The following is a 20,869-nucleotide window of genomic DNA, read 5'->3' as shown; positions in this document are numbered from 1 at the left end:
AACAACAAATTTGATTCACAGGTTAGGTATGTGCAACAACAAAATTGAGTCACCGGTTTGTGCAAGAACGGCCCAAAGAGCTACTGGTGCAATTTCCTACAATTAAAATATTCTAGTATTATCTGAACATACTCCCTCCGTTCCATAAAATTTATGTTAGATTTATCTAAATTTGGATGTATTCTCACACACTAGATAGTGCCTAGGTACATTCAAATTTTAACAAACTTAAAATAACTTTAATGGAAATGAGGAAGTATAATAATTTCCAGAACCATTTTGGGCTAGAGAGTAAAGTGCTATAGTATGAGAAGTTGCATAGAGGAGATGCTAGAATACGGATAGGCAGATGAATATGTATGGCTATGATTGATAAGAGTTCCCTTACGTCCAATGGCAACTTGGCTAGCAGTAGTATACATTGATGGATATTTTTGGCAGCCGTTTGGCACTACGCAAAGTTTTTGTGACAATAAAACTGTTGATGGTTTGGACCCGGCCGTACCAACAAGTTGGTAATGGCATCCGGTCCATGGATGAATTCCCAAAAAGGTGGGTACAAAACCAAACGCAGGGCCAGAATTGATGTGTTGGTAATTACTCAATGGGACAACATGGATGGACCAAAACCTTGTGGCCATGCATGGACGACGAGTTATAAATCACGTTTTCTACTGCTTCTTGGCTTTGGAGCGGTGGCCTACTACACTATACACGGACGTAAATTGGAGTTAAATATCATATATAAGTCGCCAGCTAGCAGGGCATTTCATTACTAATTATTGCTGGAGTATCTACGTGTTTGTTGTGGTGATCTTCCGGCCGGGCGCTTAATAATGAGCTAGCTTGCACTTCTCAGACTCTTTGCGAGTTACAACTAGATGGACCTACAGGTATTGAGTTAGGTAGCGTCAGAGCAGGCGACAAGTGAGCCCGGCTTAGAGGAAACATGCATGTATGTATTGGAACTAAACACTCCATCCATCCAGCTACCATGAAAGCTACTGCTGCCCATGCACCAAATAATCTTTCTATAATTCATTCATTCGTTGTTGGTCTATGCTATAAATAATTTTGGACTTGTATATATGGTTATTATATATTTGTATCTATCTTGAAGGATATGGGAAAGATCCTGTCGAGCCCATTCAGAGTATACATGCGCTGAATATGCTTGCAGATTAATGTACGTGCCAACTCGATCGAATACTAGTAATGGAGAGGACGAGCTCTCCATGTAGCACTTTATTCAAAAAAAAATCAAAATCATATTTTAAAATTCATTTCCTCTACCTACATAATAAAATTCAGATTTTTTTGAAACTTTGAACTGTTACTTTGAAGTTATTGTAAACTAAAGGGCTCCATGGAGCTTGGGAACCCCAACACAATGGTTTATAATTTCTCAATGAAAACTCGTGAAATTGAGTTGTGTCTCCTCGCTTTGGAAGGTTTCGGTTTGGACGAACACTTGTGTAAGATGATACAACTTTGGTGAGAGCGTGTGTTACGCTGAGTTTCTAGAATGAGCTAGACATGTATGTAATTAAGAGAGAACCAAGGACCGAACCTAGACCGCCAATCCACCATCTGTGGTGCTAGCTAGCCAATAAGCCCTTGGGTGACTTTTCTATGATCACATTCTCACATGCAACCAAGGAGAAAGAAAACTCAGTTAGAGTTATCCCACCGAAATGCAGCTGCTCCGGGTTCTCCTGGAACGAACAAATTACAACACCAAAAGATCTTGGCTCATGTCACACAAGCAATCCATCAAATCATCCCTCAACGGTTATCCACGCGAAGCACCATTGATCGGATACCAACCTCGTGTTGAGTTGAAGAATTTTTTTACGAGAGTGGGAAGCTTTGCAGTCTTGGTCTGCATTTTGTTCTCTATTTAGGTGTCCTAGGCCAAGAATAAGGAAAAATACGGTAAACAACCTTAATTAAAAACAATACAGATTGTATACTCCACTGAAACAGCGTCCTTGGATGATGTCGGCCTAAACAATGCAGCTCTAAAAAACACTTGAACTTAATAGGAAAGCGACCTAAGCACTGAGAGGCGAGTGTGTTGCTAGCTTAGGTGAAAGTGAAGAAGAGATTTGCAGCATGCATAGATGCGATGATCGACCAAAACATCTACAAGTAGCTAGAAGAAGACGGGGTTAGTGGCGGTACAAGTGAATTAACATTCACGGACGACAGGGAAGGTATAGTAGTGGTAACTTGGGTTGTTTATAAGAGAGAATCAAGTAAGCAATTGTGGTCCTTGACGTCGGCAGGGCCGGCACAGTCAGGGCTGCCGGGGCGCCAACCGACACGTGGCAGTGGTACGGCATGGCCCACCGAGAAAGCTACCACCACGTGCTGCCGTGCAGGGAGGTGTCAGAGCCCCGAAAGAGACGCCTCCTCCTCCCCAACTAATCACCATGTGATTTACAGCTAGCCCCTGTCAGAACACAACCCCACACACCAGTTAACTCCACCCATATACCACTCTAGGTCCTCCCTCTAATTACCTACTGTCACTAGTAATCGCAGTACAAACAAGATTACTAGTTAACTAATCACTGCAGGCAGCAGCAGGAAGCTTCCTGCTCAGCTCCACAGCATATACTCTCTCTACTCACAGGAGCTAGCTAGCTTAATGGTACGTAGTACGGTGCAAGTATATATATGTATCCAGATCGAGGCAGAGCTAAACCGGCTCAAGTAATTTTGTTGCCATCGGGTGCGTCGCCTAAGTACGAATGTTGTGCTGTGCCGACTCTCCGAACATGCATTATGGTTTAACTTCAACTCATATATCTTGCTAATTAGTCCTCCTCGTGTCGTCCTTGGACTAGCTCTCTTCCTTAACGCCACAGTGCGATTGAGTTATGTATGTATGCATGATATGTCTTGGTGTTTCGCCACTTGTACTAAATCAATGTTTTTGCAAGGGTTCCGACTTTTGACAATCATATACGGAGTAGTAGTTTACTACTCATGCATATAGCATAGCATACATCTACTTTGCTAGATAACGTATACCCCTAGTGCTACTTCCTTCTGACCAAGAAGTAGGTAAGTCTTAATGACGTGACAAATTTTTGAAGATTTCAAATGGCTTATCGGTCCGCAATGGCTATATCCCTCAATTCTAAATAAGTGAATAACCACGATGGCAGAACAAAGCATGCTAGAAAGCCATCCAAGATGTCATCCATCGCATCGCCAAACTGCCGGAAGCCCCTTACAAATTCATAGGGCTCCGACACATACGAACCAAAGCTGCCTGGCCAGATGGAGCTCGGACGCAGACAACAATGGGGGCATGGTGGCGGAGGGTGTCCTACACTGAGTGCAACAATCTGCACCCACATACCACCCTCATATCAAGAAGATCCCAGCCAGGCCCACCAGGCCTAGGTCTATGTCCTCAACCCAAGATCTGGCCGCCACCCACACTATTATAAAAATAGCTATCCGTGCCATACCTATTTTCGCTATCATGGGTATATTTTCAGAAATTATTTACTGTGATTTTTTGGCGATTTTTTATTAAAATACGTTCTCTTTGCGGCGGCTCCGCGTCGTGGATGTTCCTGCCGGCCTGGAGGGGCGGCCGCACACGCGCAGGAAGAGGCGGAGGCGCTAGAGGTCGACCTCGAGTGCGTGGAGGTGGAGGTCACCAGGTTGGGGCAGGGCGCGTGGAGGCACCGTTGTCGCGCAGGAAGAAATGTGGCAGCGGAACTCGACGAGGCTTGCCCTCGAGCCGGCGAGGGTGAGGTGGCACAAATGTGTTGCCGTCGACGCATGCGTTGTGAGCGAGCATAGACGGGGGAGCTCAGGGCAAAGTCACATGTGATGCAAAGAGACGGAGGCTCCGTGTGGTAGTAGAAGTGAGCGCCGGGAGGAGTGACGAGTGCGATCGCGGCGTCTCTGGGTTGACCGAACCGAAGGAAGAGACGAGCTAGTGCTCGACGCTGGAGAGCGACAAGTAGGCTGAGGGGGTGACATGTACTATGATGAGACCCAATCGCATTTAGAAAAACGATGGCGCGGGTGTGAGTGCAAAAGGGCCAAGGGGGTGGCTGGTAGGTTAGGGTTTGTCCACCTGGTGGGATTGGGCTGGAAATACCCGTCGCGCACCCATACTGGTGCCCAACGGGCAAGTGAGACCCTTTCGCAAAACATTTGTAGCGAAATCTAGAACCTATGAAAACTCTAGTTTCCCTTTGGAATTTGGGGATTCTAGAAAAAATGCAAACAACCGTAGCCGGTGGAATTCAGATGTAACTTTGTGTGTAGATGCATTTGCATAGAAAATAATTTCGATGCGATTTCGTATGCAAAATCTAGATCCATTTTACCAAAACATAAAGTTTTTTCTTTCAAATTATGTAGAACTTCATGGTTGTTATTTTTTCTAACAATTAAATTATGTAAGATAACAATATCTCAAATGATTTTAAAATTTGAAATTTTTATCATTTTTTTCAAAAATGAAAAGGCGATGGTGACCCACGTGGAGGGGTGAGGAAAGGGGGTTGGCCAACATACCCGTGGCGCTCCAGGGTATACCCGTGGCGCACCAGTATGGGGTGCACCACGGGTATTTTGGTCTACCCTTGGCAGCCATGTCCAAATATACTCTTGGTGCACCACTTTTTACTGTGTGCTATGGATAAGTTGGTACCCGTGATGCACCGGTTTATGGTGGCGCCGCAGGTATCAATTTTTCAATGCGCCATGGCTAAGGAATCAACCTATAGTTATTTTCCTAGTGGTGCCACAAGCCTTCCCATCACCACCAACGGCTAGAGGCGCCGCGAGATGCCACCGCCACATCTGTCGCCAGCCGTGGTTCACCACGCCGGTCAGAGCCACCGCACCGGAGAAAGACCACGCCGGTCGCCGAGAACCAGATCTAGGCTGAGCCAAATCAGGCCACCGCCACAGACCACCACCATGAAGCCTTCCACGCCCGCGACCTCCGTCGCCAACGCCCGCCACCGCTCCAGGTCCCCATGACAGCATGCTGCCTCCACTCGATGTCGTCAATCCGCGTACCACCACCGAGCGTGGGGAGAGAGAGCCCCACCGCCGACTGGACTTTTCCTGTCAGCGCGCCCCGACGGCGGCAAGGAGGGGTGGGATGAACGGGGGCCCTGCTCGGCGACCAGGGTCCCCCCCCCCCCGCCCCCGCGACCAGGGGAGGCTCCTCTTGTAGTCTGATATACGGAGTTACAATTTACTTCGGTATATACATATATACTCGAACAATAGAAGACGGCCACACATACATACATACTTACTTACTTACATATATTGTACTCCAAGAATGGAAGACGGCCGGTGTGTGCACAGGGGTCGACGGATGGATATATATGTCTGCACTGCACCATAATAAACAAACATATGGGCACTCGACTCTAGCTAACGGTGAAGAAACTAGTATCGATGCATGTAGTAGCAGGCAGCAGGCAGCAGAAGATGGGAGACGAAAGTAAACGGGGAGGGAAGATAGTCCCCATGCAATGCAAAGGCGTTCACCGACACTCCACGTTGCCTTGACGTCAACCCTTCATTCCCTTGCCTGTTTCATTTACCTAGGTACATATAGATATATAGATAGTATATATATTAGTGTGTGCTGGTACATCGATGGCTGTAACTGCATATGCCGGCCAGCCGTAACACAGCAAAATGCCAGTGGCTACTACATTATCGATGTACGTACTTACTGTAAGACGGCTGATAATAATGCATGTATGGAGCTAGGCCCGGCAAGCAGCATAATTGAGCTAGCAATACTACTACTACAACAAGGAAGAAGCTACATGGTCGATATATGAGATAGGTTCCAACTGGCACGACGACCCACCCCACCACGCGGGCGCGCTCCGGCAAGGGAGGTGTGCTTGTGTCAGAGCTCTCTCGCTCTAGGACGACGAAAGCAGCTGCCGGTGCTGCTGCAGGTTCCGTTATATATATCGCCGGGAAAGCAGGGGCGCATGTTATATCTTCGCTGGCAATTCTGGTCTCTACCATTCTTCTTCGCCTTAAAGTATACCCCTCTTCTCTCCATTCTATATTAGTTGCCGCAGATTTAGATGTATTCTTCTGTCCGTAATTATCATACATTGTAGGTTTAGTTAAAGTCAAATATATCAAATATATAACCGTCATGGCTACCTCACCTCCGAATGTGACGTTCAGACGGGTTTTACTTGGACAAAGGCTAACAGCATGGAATACTCTAGTTCAACGGTTGGGTGATATTCAATTATCCCATGAACCGGATGAATTTAGATGGAATCTTCATGTAGATGGTTCTTTCTCAGTTAAATCTTTATACAATGCAATCCTCCATTCCGATTTACCAGTTGATAACAATAAGAAAATTTGGAAGATGAAGAAACCATTAAAAATCAAGATTTTTGGATGGTACCTTCGTCGAGGAGTTATTCTTACTAAAGATAATCTTGTTAAGCGGAATTAGCACGGAAATACACGGTGTGTTTTCACGTCATCACGACGAAACCATCAAACACCTTTTCTTCCAGTGTAGTTTTGCGAAATCTATATGGTCGATCATCCAAGTAGCGTCTACCCCGTATCCCCGACTAGTGTGGCAAATGTCTTTGGCAATTGGCTTCATGGTGTTGATGCAAGGTTTAAGTTGCTTCTTAGGGTGGGGGCGCTTGCGATTATCCGGGCGCTATGGCTATGTAGAAATGACAAGATTTTTAACGATAAAAGCTGTTCTTTGTTGCGGGTCATCTACAGATGTACAGGTATTCTCCGTTCATGGTTACCTCTTCAGCGGGCGGAGAACCAAGACCTATTTACGGAGGTCTGTACACGGTTGGAGGCTACGGCGAGGGATACTTTTTCCCGACTTGGGTGGCAGCATAGTCTAGGGATTGAAGCTCCACACTTGCCTTAGGCGTTATATAGTTTATTGTCTCGATATGTGTTTCGCCTTTTTTCTTTTAATGCTCGTTCTGGACTGTTGAAACAGCTGCCTGCATCCTGGTTATGCAGAGGCTGAATGTAATTGCTTATCAAAGTAATAAAACATCCTTTATCGAAAAAAAATAACCGAAAAATATCAACATCTATAGTGCCATACGCATATAATAGAAAATATGTTTATCATGTTACAAACAATATCTATTTTCTAGTGTGAATGTTGATAGTTTTTCCTATACGGTTGGTCGGTCAAACTTTACCAAATTTGACTTTAACTAAACCGAGAATGCATGGTACCTAATTATGGATGGAGGGACTATCTATACACAAAAGGTGTCGAGATCAAAGTTTAAAATAGTGGGCTATTTTATTTAGCCGCGGCAATTTCAGAAGTATGAAATCCTATAGTTGGGCCAAGTCTATATAGCGGTTTTGGCAAAAAAAATGATCCAAAATTTAGGCAGCATATATTCATGTATATATATATATCAATAATTTATTGATGCATAACATATTAACATAGTCACCTAAGAGATATGAATAACCAAAAGTTTTGGACATAGTTCTGTCCACATATTACAACATAAACTAGCAACAACATAAGGGAGATGGGAAATGTGGGGATTTTGGACATAGGGTTAGCCGAGTGATTGATTTTAGGTGAGAAATAAGGCCGCTCATGAAAAATTGGGTCCAAAATTTTGGTCCGCTGAGGAGGAAGCTTAGCCACTAAGATACTTTTTTCTTCAATTGTGGAAACTCCGGGACGAGAAGTAGTAGGATTGGTTCTCGTAATTATCACATAATAAAAAGATAATTCGTTGACATTTTTTTTTTCTTGTTCAATAATGCTAAATCAAATAAAAAATAGAAAAAAATAAAGAGAAAATGAACTAGTTAATTCAATAAGAGAGAAAGGGGCCCTGACTTTCTTTCGTTGCCCAGACAAATCCCATTCAAATATTTACTCAAGAAATGAGTCCGCTGGAAAATTGTGGCTAAATCAGTCTAACAAAGATATTCGCGGCTATTCCTGCTTTAGCCTGAGCTAAAGCAACACACATGTACATACATAACAGGGCTGTGAGCCTGACCTAACCTCTCCCCCGACCTAACCTCTCCCCCGAGGCGGCGGCGCCGCCCGCCGTCCCCGGGGAGTCCCCCTCCACTCCGCCCCCTCCCCTCCCCTACAGGCTCCCCCTCCTCCGCCGCCGTCGCCGAGGACGCCGCGGGCAAAGCCCCTGTGGTGAGGCGGCGGCGGCTCGGTCCTCCGTCGGCAGAGCGCAGCGCGGGCTGCGGGAGCGTGTGGGGGCGGCGGCCTACACCCTCCTCCTCCGTTGACTGAACGCAGCGGGATGGCGGTGGCCGGCGGATCTCCGGCAGCCGGCGGCGGATGTTGGCCGCGGTGTGGTTGGATCCGGGCCGGAGGTTCGGATCGCGATCCATCGCGGCTACGTCTCGTCAATGGCACGAGGAGGCTTCGCCGGGTCTTCTTCGCGGCTTGAGGACGTCCGGGTCTTCGGCCCGGCATGGTGGTGGTGGCCGACTTCATCCACCGAAGGCGGCCGGCCAGTCGGGCTGTGTTGGATTTTTCATCCCACTTTCAGCGCCGGCAGCGAGACGGGGAGGCATAGTAGCCGGTGAAAACCGTGCCGACTCCGGTCATGGCGGGCGATGGCGGCGTCTGCGCCGTTTTCTTGTTGAAGGCATCGTCAAGCAACTATCGCTAACCTTCTCGTTCCGGCGGCGAGATGGAGGAGCTTGGAAGCCGGCGATGGTGTCGCCGGTGGAGGGTTGGAGTGGCCAGCCCAGGATGGTCGCCGACGTGGGGGTCCGACCTGAATAAAGGCGGCGGTCCTAGGGCCTCTATTGCGTGAAGAGGAGGACCTACCGGAGGCTTGGACTCGTGATCTGGCCAGAGTGTTGAGTTCCGGAAGGCTCCACCGATGAATGTAACAATGCTTTTGCCTGGTGTTTGTTGGATCGGAGGTATTCGGTCGTGCGCACCCATGTTTTTATTCCGACCGATTGGTTCTGGAGGGAGCGGCGCGAAGCTCTTTTTCTTTGATTGACATCAAGTGACTATGGATCCATGATGAAAGTCGGAAGAAGAGAATTTCATGAAGACCGGAGGGGAGTACTAGCTAAGGGAGGTTCAAGTCTTTGCGATGTTGAGGGACTTGCTTGGTGTTCCGGGCTTCACAGCAGCGGTATGAAAGTGGGGGCGACAACACAGGTGAAGTGCAGAGTCCTACCTTTCAGGGTGAAAACCCAAGGTCCGGCCTTAATTGGTTGTGCCTCGGCAATGTCCTTGGTGGAGGCATTTGTTTTGAGAGCGGGGACTAGTCTCGTAATTCAGGTGTTGTCTTGGCGGTGGATGTATTGCTGTTGTTAGGCCCGAGATACTGTAGCGGGACTTTTCTTTTTTAGTTTTCTTTTCTTGTTTTTGGCTGTGTGCATCCGTAGTGCCATTAGGGTGGTGCGTTGTTGCAGAGGCTGGGTGTATTTGGTATCTTCTTGATATTAATATATTCCCTTTATCGAAAAAAATTCCTGCTTTAGCCTACAAAGAGCCTAACCATAGTGGAAGGCCTCACGACAGCGTATAGCTAAACTATAGCCGGGTATAACTTTAGTCTAAATACATTAAAACTAGCTACAACTAATATGAAACGGGATGAGTACTACCCGTTGTATTACTGTACTCCTGCACATATAAATTATTCAGCAGCAGGGTTTTGTTTAACGAACGAATCAGCTCGCGATCACATCACGTCGCCGTCCACGAAACAAACGACCAATTGGGTTAGTTTGCTCTCTACTACTGGTGCTAGCTCGATCATGGATGGATGATGGTTAGCTAGCTAGGTGCATAGAGTATGAACAAGGATCAAGGAGGAGGAGTAACTAATAAAGAGGAGGACGTCAGTGGCGTCACGTGCATGGGGCCAAGGCAAGCACGAGGCAGCACGTGCCTGCCCCGACGATTCTCCCCACCCCGCCTCGGGATCCTGGCCGGCCTCACGTGATTCGATGCCCGCTCCTTCTGCTCCGTGCGTGCATGCATGCATGCCCCCCGACCTCCTGTCTCCCCACCCGAGCTACCTTCTCGATTCCTCCGTCCGTCGATCACTCTCACCATATACATTTTTTTTCTAGTTCTCGCCACTTTGAGCTCTCACTGTATTCTCCAACTCCATGCCAAAGAGAAACCACCTTTGCTCTCGTGCCCGTGGATTTTCAACACATGGAGTTAGCTGCATCATGGTTGTAACTGGATTTTTTCGTCCACGGAATGGTTGCAGTTTTTATATTAAACTGATTTTTTCACATTGCACCATGATTGCAATTGAGAATTTTTGGGTTGTACGATGGTAGATCACGCCTACCACAACACACACAAAAATAAATTCGGGTGAAGTCATTTGAATGCTATGTCTCAATCTAAATAAAGGTTGTATGCATCCATTTATGTAGACGATGTCGCTTTCTCATTTCAAGGGAAAAAAAAGAGTGATAGATGGACCCTTGTGTTTTTTTCGTGAAAAATAAATAAAAGAGGCACCATCTTGTTAACCTAGCCACAATTGTGCGCTATTTACTGCCTTAATTAACATGTTTGCCCTAGCGAGGTCCCCAAACCAAGGATTCAATGCCTCCTATAGTATATGAGTGCCAACCCAAACTCTACTCCATCTTGAAGTTGGAGACACAAGATGCACAATGACTGGGTTGACTATGGGCAATGCACGTTAAAAGACGTATGCAAGAGTCAACAACGCGTTAATCCATCTTTGACATTGGCACACCCTCTGTGGCAATTTTGTTTTTGTGAGATACCCTAGGTAAGGATTTGATTCTTCATTTTTTACGATAATATATTTGTTACTTCAACTTACAATAATTATAGTTGACAAGAATAAATTCTTATATCCAAACAACTCTAGCAATATCAATCAAATGTTATGAATGTTAGTAACCAATGTAGGTGATGGTAATTGAAACAAGATAGAAAATTGTGTACCTCAATGTATGCAAATATATTTTCCCTAGAAATGGCTCGATGGAACCAAAAATAGTTATTTCCTTGCTCTCTTTTAGTGCATCGAATCATTAATTGCATAATTGGAATCGCAAATGAGATAAGGTGTCATCAAATCATCTCAACATCCAAATTGGGCATATATGATATGTGGCGGCAACGCTGTCAACTATAGGTAGATGATTGAATAGTCGTGTACTTCTTACCGTTTAGTACAATATATAGCAAGATGATCTCACGGTACTACTTGTTATCGTTCACTACAAGAGATGCGTGCTCCTTTGACCGCAAATGTAAATTCTTTTGCACAAAATTTCGGCGTAAAATTTTGATCGTCAATGTTTAGTCAGAATGTACCGGGGCCTTGTTCGAAGATCGCAGTACACCCAAGGTTGACACCACTCATTGATATTTGTGGATAGTCTTACGGTGGTTCTCCTCCGTAACATTGTCGGCAAATTATGTGGCTAGAAAATTTGCTGGGGTGTGGACAATGTTAATGGGAGAAAAGACCGTTATCTATGGTGGTGAAGGGGCGCGCGTGGACCCAGGACTTAGTAAGACGCTGGCCGGTGCCTGACAAACTACAGCTTGTCACAGTGTCCTGCAACTGCGCAACCAGGTGCCCCACCATGTACACCACGATGATAAGGTGAACAAGTAAGTAAACGGAGCTGCCTGCCTGCTTAGCTGCAGGAGGAGGAAGGTTAAACTATACATACAGCGGGTCGACGATCGATGGTGAAAGTAACTAACAAAATCCACAATGATTGTGTGACGTGCTGTGAGTGGCCATGGCCTGTACGTGTGGGCCATGCACCATATGAGTGAGTGAGTATGAGTACAGAGTACGGGCAGTGCAGTGCATGGGTCCTACGCTCCTCTGATAGGTTGCACCTCACTCAACCTTGCTGCAGCTGCCTACTACGCTACTACCTCTGCCGAGCTGAGCTCATAATTTACCAGCTAGCTCGCTCAGTTCACTTTCATGTGCTCGTCATCCATCGTCGTCTCTCACCTCTCACTTCACTTCTCACCCTGCCCCCAGCTCCCTCTCCTATATTAATGGTTTTGCTTCGGCGGCTTTCTTGTTACTGGTGCGCGATTGCAGCTCCTCAGAGCTTTGCTTGTGCCGGCAGCTACCCAGGAGCTACAGCACACTCCTCCTCACGCACTGCCACTACGACCTAGCTCAGCTCAGCTCAGCTCAGTCCGTCCAGTACTACTTCGCCATTACTGCAAGCTCTGCTCCATACTTAGATTTCCTTCCAGCCACTCACAAGCTGCACTGCACTTCCTCAGTTCTATAATTAAGCTAGCAGCAGCATGGCAGCCGAGTGGGAAGCAGCCTTGGGCATGGAGCTCGGCATGGGGACACACTACCACCACGCGCCGCCACCCGCCTCCTCGCAAATGAACCACCACCACCACGCCGCCTTCTCCCACTCGCATTCCCAGCCGCACCACTACCACTTCTACGGCGCGCCCTCCGCGCCCGCCGGTGGCGAGGACCACATGCGCGTCGACGAGATGCTCGACCTCTCCTCCCACCTCGGCGCGCACGACTTCTTCCCCGGCGCCGCCGGCAATGGCAATGGCGGCAGCCACTACCACGTGAAGAGCGAGGCGCCGCCGACCCCGCCTGCTACCGCTCCAGCGTCTTCATTCAACCTCTCCTCCTACGCCGACGAGTTTTACCTGCCTGTCCCGGTAAGCATCATATCATCATGCATCATTTTAACTACGTACCACGTACTACACCGGCAGTTGATTAGGTTATTCTGCGGTCGTTCGTGTATTACTGTTACCCGATCTTAACTTCTGACGAAAAGATGAGAATTCAGCGGCTGTTCATGAGATCTAGCTTGCCTTTTTTTTTCCTTCCAGTTAAACATTTGAACAAGTTACGAGAATTTAACTCGTTGTGTGTGTGTGCAGACTGAGGAAGCTGCGGAGCTGGAGTGGCTGTCCAATTTCGTCGATGACTCCTACCCTGACATCCCCAACTACCCGCCGGCCATGCAGGCGGCGATGGCGGCCGCCGCGAGGAACGGAGGGGGGCGGCAGCCTGCAGCGGGGCAGGATAATTCCGCGTCGGCAGCGCCTGGCGCCCGCGGGGCACGGAGCAAGCGGTCCCGTGCGGCCTCCGCGGCGGCGGCCGCGTGGCACGCCCTCGCGCCGCGCCAGACGATCTCGCCGTCCTCCTCGTCCTCCTCATCCGACCTGTCGTCCTCCAAGCCGGCGCGTTCGTTAGGCGGCGGCGGCGGAGGCATGAAGAAGAGCGGCCTGACCGTCGAAGTGGGAGGGAGGGAGAATGCCAATGTTGGAGAGGACGGCGGCGTGCGGCGGTGCACCCACTGCGCGTCCGACAAGACCCCGCAGTGGCGCACGGGGCCGCTGGGGCCCAAGACGCTGTGCAACGCGTGCGGGGTGCGGTACAAGTCCGGGCGGCTGGTGCCGGAGTACCGCCCCGCGGCGAGCCCCACCTTCGTGCTCACGCAGCACTCCAACTCCCACCGCAAGGTCATGGAGCTGCGCCGCCAGAACGAGCTCGTCCACATCCGCGGCGGCGGTGGCATCGTGTCGGCGTCGTCGGGGCAGAACGGCGGAGGCGGCGCGGCCGAGCACATGTTCCGCGACTACGGCGTGTGTTGAGTTGACCCGCGCGCCAAAGCTTGGATCTTTGGTGGATCCGAGATAGGCGCGCGCCCGCGAAAATTAGCTCGATCGATCTGCTTAATTTTGCATGCAAATTCCTTTCCTTGCCTCTTTCTTTTCCCAATTCCTTTTTTTTCCATGTACTATTTTGTTGCTTCCTCTAGTTCATATGGATCTCTCTTTTTTTGTCCGAAATAAACAATGACATCTGTTGAAAAATTCGGAAATAATCGGAAGTTTCATCTATTGATTTGAGCTTCAGTAACATAGCTAGCTAGCTACTGAGTGTGGCTCTGTAGAAGTGTGATGGATAGTGATGAGTGCAAGTGCAGATAATTCAGTAGCAGTGGCAGTGAGGTAAGAAGTACGTCATGATGGTAGCTAGCTAGGTCAAAGAACTTTTTAACGGGGAGGGGAGGAAAGGGACGAGGCGAGGAGGGTGCTGCGTCAGCACGTGATTTGGTTCGTTGGTGCGCTGCAGCTTTAATTTGTCAGGCCGGGAACATTGTTATGTTCCCCTCACGTGATAGGTCCCCTCTCCCCGGCCTCACCTATCATGCCTGCCTGCCTTGGTTATTTTCTGGAGTATCACTTTTGTTTTTATCCTTCCACGACCAGGTTAATCTTTTAGTTACAGTTATCAAGATGGAGTGTGTGCGCGTATGTATGAGCATCTTTGATTGTACTGTGTTTCGTGAAAAAAAAAACTTTGTTTTTACTAAATTTAAGTCCTCTCGTATCTTCGCCTGTCTGAATCATCCTTCGAGGTCTCCATCTCTCCGCATTAAGATACATGTGGGAGTGCGAAAAATCAACACATCGTCAAAATACAAACAGACATACCAAAATCTAGGTGAAGCAAATTTAATTATGAAATGCACATTTCGGTTTCCCAGGTCATCTTCTCTCTATCTATCTGTCTATCTATCTATCTATCTATCTATCTATCTATCTATCTATCTATCTATCTATCTATCTATCTATCTATCTATCTATCTATCTATCTATCTATCTATCTATCTATCTATCTATCTCATCGACACATAAAATGAATCGAAGGCACCGATGTGGTGACATGCACAAAGAAACACAGTGGGAGAAATGGATGTCGTAATTTCACTATTGTAGAATGGCTAGATTGACTACCCTAAAATAGATAATGCCATGATGGGTGGAGCAAGGATAGAGTATCGACTTGCTGCCATCCTCACATGATACGGCCCACGGTGTATGTTGAGGGCTCGAGAAACAAATATACTCCACTAAGAAAGAAATGAAGCTTTTGTGGATCTTATCGTTCAATGTTCAAAGTAAAAAAATATTAATACTTTCTTCTATTTAGATCATTATTTTTTGTTCTCGATCATCAATCTTTTTTTCAACTACAAAAATATATGTATTGCCGTTGTACATTTGTGTTCTGTTAGTGTTTAGGTTGCACTAACTATATGTCTATATGACATCTATGTGGAACATGTTTTATGAGCAATGAGAACATCTCTTTTGTAGTGTAGTCCAACATTGGTTTAATTTTTGTGTGTCGCATGAATACTTATTGGCTTGTGCGCATATGGATTTAAAGAAGGAATGCGTGAACTCTTTATAGTCGTGTTCCTGTATTGCGATGATTGAGTCACTAACAACTTTATGAAACAATGAACTCTAGTTTTGATTCGTCAACTATGCATTTGTGACACATATTACCTCATTTCGTGAAGAATTAACTGGAATACCACATCTAAGAAATTGTGAACTTTACTTTACTTTCATTTGGTACACGAACGACATGTTAGGTCGATGTGCGCAACAACAATATGTGAAAACACTAAATTCGCGATCAGAACAAGGGTTGACCACTGGAAAACGAGATCAAAGATTAAATTCGCGATCGACGGCGATGAAAACACTAAATATTTCCCCATATGCGCCTCCAACAGGCTTAGGACCAACAAAATTTCCACAATCGAACACAATGGGGTTGTCTTCTCTAACCACTCGCAAAAAGAGGCAATCCTAACCTCATACTATACCAATCTCCTGGGTACAACCTCGCAAACAACGTGGGATTTTGACCTCCATGACATCTACCAGCCTATCGACCATCACCTACGCCACCTAGACGATCATTTCACTCCACAAGAAATCTCGGAAGCCTTTTTAGGAATGAACACTTCCGCATCCTCGGGACCTGACGGCTTCGGGCCAGGGTTCTATCGTAAATTCTGGTCCTCTGTCAAACCAGCAATTCTAAAACTCTTCAACCATTTACACGATGGACATCTAGATCTTGATGGTCTTAACCGTGCTTTCATGGTCCTTATCCCAAAGGACGACAACGCTAGAACACCTAACGCCTTCAGACCAATCTCCCTACAAAATTGCCCGCTCAAAGCAACTGGCAAAACCCTAACAAACATACTGCAAAAAATAATCCCACTTATCGTTGACCCTAACCAAACAGGCTTCATCCGCGGAAGATGCATCACTGAAAATTTTGTTTTCGCAGCTGACATCTTAAACTGCTGTCACAAAAGAAACGCCCCCGCTCTTGTCATCAAACTAGACTTCAGAAAGGCTTTCGACTTAGTCAACCGGGACTCCCTTCTCCAAATCCTTCAACATAGAGGCTTCCCGCCCAAATTCTGCGCCTGGATACACAAACTCCTCGCCACTGGCCAAACTGCCGTCCTACTAAACAGAGTGCCAGGTAATTGGATCAACTGTAAACAAGGGCTAAGGCAGGGCGACCCTCTCTCACCATACCTATTCATCACAGTAGCATACCTACTGCAGAAGTTGATCTCAAACGCATGTCGCGACGGCTTACTAGCACACCCACTATCCGACAACATCCCATGCCCGGTACTCCAATATGCCGATGACACGCTAATCATCTTACGAGCAACACCGCAGGCGGCACAAAATCTGAAAATAATCCTAGATAATTTTGCAAAGGCCACAGGCCTCTCCATAAACTTCCATAAGACAACCCTAGTTCCCATGAATGTGGATAACAATACCGCTACCGTCGCAGCCAACACCCTTGGCACCTCCATCTCTACCTTCCCACAAACCTACCTAGGTCTGCCCCTCTCTTCTAGCAAACTCCCTGTGTCTGCCTTTCAACCTATCATAGACAGCTGCGATAGATACCTAGCTGGTTGGTGCGCCACCCTCCTCACCAAAGGTGGCAGACTAGTTCTCCTATCAGCAGTTCTCGATTCGTTGCCCACGTACTTCATGTCCTCCTTTCTCATACCCATCTCCGTTATAAAAGAAATCGACGCTCGCCGGAGAGCTTTCTTCTGGGCCGCCAAGGAAACGTGCACGGGTGATTAGTGTTTAGTTGCGTGGGATAGACTTTGTATTCCGACTAACCGAGGTGGTCTTGGCGCCAAAAATTTAAGTGCACAGAACATTTGCCTTCTTCTGAAATTTTGCTGTAAATTCTTGCATGCAGAAAACCTACCTTGGAAACAATGGATCCTATCTCAGTCACCCAATCCATATACAGCCTCCAACCACTCATACCTCAGTAGAATCATAGAAAAACACATACACATGCTACTACAGATCACTACTTGCTCGGTCCAAAATGGAAAATCTATTTTCTTTTGGCAAGACACATGGCTACTCCCAGAACCCCTAGCCACTAGAACCCCTAGCCACTGCTTTCCCATCTCTATACTCCCACCACACCACACCCCATGCCTTCATATGTGATATTATGCAAAATGGAATATCTAACAGCCTGCAGTGTAGACTAACTAATGCCGCGTCAGAGCAACTTGTCTCTCTCTCTAATCTGTTGCAGGATATTCGGCTGACGGACGCACATGACAGTAGATCATTGCTGGATGGATCTCCCTTCTCCACCAAAGGAGCATACCTCCACATCCAGTCCCAGGTTGAAGATCCAGGCGTCACACCAATTTGGACGTCCAGAGTTACAAGAAAGGTGAAGGTATTTGGATGGCTTCTACACCTAAACAGACTCAACACTAGGGCCAACCTTCTGCACAAGAACATCATCGATTCAGCAATATGCCCCAGATGCCAGGCACAGGTGGAGGATCGAGCACATCTCTTTTTTAACTGCCCATACTCGGCTGCAGTCTGGAGTCAGCTCCGAATTGCACCAACAACATCACACTTCCCAGGTTTTTGGAACACAACACTTCTGTTATCACCAGATTTTGGCTAAATCGGGAGATGGGCCGCGATCAAGATGGGCTTGGAAGATTACATGTGGAAGATCTCTGAAGCGGCCTTGCACGAAGAATTTGGGCTAGATTGCCCGTGTATCTTTAATTACGATAGATTGTATCTAGATTAAAAGTTAGAGTTTATCTCGTGCACGGTTTAGTGCACGCCCACATTAGAAAGTCCGCTGGACTATAAATATGTATCTAGGGTTTATGGAATAAACAACAACCAACGTTCAACCACAAACAAATCTCGGCGCATCGCCAACTCCTTCGTCTCGAGGGTTTCTACCGGTAAGCACCATGCTGCCTAGATCGCATCTTGCGATCTAGGCAACACAAGCCTGCCCACGTTGTTCATGCGTTGCTCGTATCGAAGCCTTTTTGATGGCGAGCAACGTAGTTATCTTAGACATGTTAGGGTTAGCATTGTTCTTCATATTACGTGCTTTCGTAGTGCAACCCTTGCATGTCTAGCCGCCCTTACACCTATCTTAGGTGTAGGGGCGGCACCCCGCTTGATCATAGTTTAGTAGATCTGATCCGTTACGGTTGCTCCTTGTTTCATCAAGGATTAGTTTAACATCCGCAATAGTTAGGCCTTACAAAGGGTTGGAGGATCCAGCGGCGTGTAGGGTGGCGTTTGCTAGCCCTAGAAAGGATGTTCCGGGGATCAACCTCGTGTTGGTTTTTAGGCCCTGTCTAGGATCGGCTTACGGTCACCGTGCGCGAGCGCGAGGCCCAATCGTGAGTAGGATGATCCGATTATGCGGTGAAAACCCCAAATCGTTGTAGATCTAATCAGCTTTATCTTGATCAAGCAGGACCACCATATATTCGGACACCTCGTCTGAATCATGGGTGGATCGGCTCTTTGAGCCGATTCACAGTATAACCTGAGAGCCGATCGAGGCTCGTATTTAATGTTTACGTGTGTGCCTTGCAGGAAACTAAGCGAGGCATCATCCACACCTTCCTGACCAGGTATAGGTCAGGTGGCACGCCCTTGTGATAAACATCGGACGTGCGACCAGGAGGCTTTGCGGGCCGTCGCTCCGAGGGACTGGGGCCAGCCGCAGCCCTAGTTGTTCCCGGCTCTACCGTGTTGACCATCTCTGCCCGCCAGGGGGTTTCTGACGTCAACACATTCTGGCACGCCCGGTGGGACAACCTTCGACATCCGCAACATCGCCATCTACATCCGAGATGGCGGAAGACGCTCCGGTCACGTACGAGGATCTGCCTGATGAACTCAAGAAGAAGCATGACGAGATCAAGGCAACCCTCGAAGCCGAACTAATCGGCTCCTTCCACCGAACCCGCTCCCATGGCGTCAGGTGGAAGGGTTTCACACCTGAAGGCGCACTCGATGGAGTGGACCTGTCCGCCCCGCCGGAAGAACGCACCAGGTCGCTGAAGTACGAGGATCTGCCCGAGGAGCTCAAAAGGAAACATGACGAGATCAAGGCAACCCTCGAAGCCGAACTCATCGGCTCCTCTGAGAAGACCCAGCCGCACGATATCAAGCTCGGTAGAGACTCACGTCCGTCGCCTGGCGTCAACATGGTGGATCTCAGCCACTCCATATGCCAGCCAGAGTTCTCCTTTGGTGTCAACATGGCAGGGCTTGCGAGCCGCCATGGCAAAGACGAAGCAGAAAGCAACCACTCCCGTGGCAAGGACAAAGAGGAGGCCGATCCACGCGACCGGCCCCAAGATGATGACAGGCGGTACCTGACAGGGGAGGGAATAAGAAGCGTGCGGTATCAACGTCCACTCTCCGAGCGCCTCCTCAACAAATATGAGCAGCAGTACGACCGACGTCGGCACTACGACGTAGATGATAAAAGGAATTGTCGGTCTGATGCAGAGGTCAGGAGGTACCGTCAACATGATAGAAGCGACGACGGGTACAATCGCCACGCTGAAGGAAGGTCAAGGGGGCAGGATGACATGGATAGGCATTGGGACCGTCCTTTCTTCAAACATTGCTGGTACTCAGGAATGAGCCGATTGCCAACAATCGAGAACTGCCCAGAATGCAAGCAAAGGAAGAAGGATGCCGCTAACGTGTCCGTGTTCAAGCGTCTAGGGCCTCTCCCGCCTCGGAACAAGCATGCTGGGTCCGCTCGGGTGGAAGATCTCGAGGAACTAGAGGACGATGATGAAGAAGACAAATATCATCGGCCCAGGTGGTGCCCTGATGGGCTCAGCCGTTCCCAAAAGCGAAGGGTTCAGCGTCTGCGTGGGTTGGAAGAAGCTGAAAGATTATACCTGCACACGCTAAGGAAGGCACGGCCTGATCTGGCCGCCAAAATTCGGCGAACCCTGGACGAAGAAGGTCGGCCACAAAGAAAAGAGTGGCGCCCCAAGCGAGAGGAAAGCCGATGATGATACATCGGCCGGCACAAATATGGTCTTCATTCTTCCAACGGAGTTTAGCGCTCCAAGATTATATGAAGCACCCGTGGCGCAATTAGATCGCGGCCCACGGCCGGTCATCTTTGAGAAGCCGAAAGAAAGAAGTTACCGGCATCTGAAGGCCCTGTACTTGCGAGGATACATCAATGGGCAGCCTGTCAACAAGATGTTGGTGGACACCGGAGCGGCAGTCAACATTATGCCATACTCCATGCTACGTCGGTTGGGACGCTCCAGCTCGGATCTGATCAAGACCAACGTAACACTGAGCGATTTCAACGGCCAAGCATCTGACGCACAAGGTGTTCTGAATGTGGATCTGACCGTAGGAAGGAAAACTGTCCCAACGACGTTCTTTATCATCGACAGCAAGAGTACCTACGCTGTCCTACTAGGAAGAGATTGGATCCACGCCAACTGTTGCATTCCATCCACGATGCACCAATGCCTGATACAGTGGGATGGAGATGAAGTAGAAGTCGTCCACGCAGATGATTCAGTCGAAGTTTCAACGGCCGGCATGGACGTTTGGGAGACATCAGGCCAAGAGCCACTCTCGAGCATCAATTTGGACGAT

The 20,869-nt window shown here is 48.0% G+C and overlaps 1 protein-coding gene across 1 annotated transcript; it reads left to right on the top strand.

Annotated features, from left to right (window-relative positions):
• Positions 1–12,334: 12,334 nt before the first annotated feature.
• On the top strand, positions 12,335–13,663 carry LOC124698473 (GATA transcription factor 2-like). Its single transcript, XM_047230957.1, has 2 exons — positions 12,335–12,718; positions 12,947–13,663. The coding sequence occupies exons 1-2, from the start codon at positions 12,335–12,337 to the stop codon at positions 13,661–13,663; spliced, it is 1,101 nt and encodes a 366-aa protein (XP_047086913.1).
• Positions 13,664–20,869: the final 7,206 nt, after the last annotated feature.

Source organism: Lolium rigidum, chromosome 3 (genome assembly GCF_022539505.1).
Source record: "Lolium rigidum isolate FL_2022 chromosome 3, APGP_CSIRO_Lrig_0.1, whole genome shotgun sequence".
NCBI classification, from domain to species: Eukaryota; Viridiplantae; Streptophyta; class Magnoliopsida; order Poales; family Poaceae; genus Lolium; species Lolium rigidum.
Note: the sequence above shows the minus strand (reverse complement) of the source record. Positions and strands in the feature narration are given on the sequence as shown.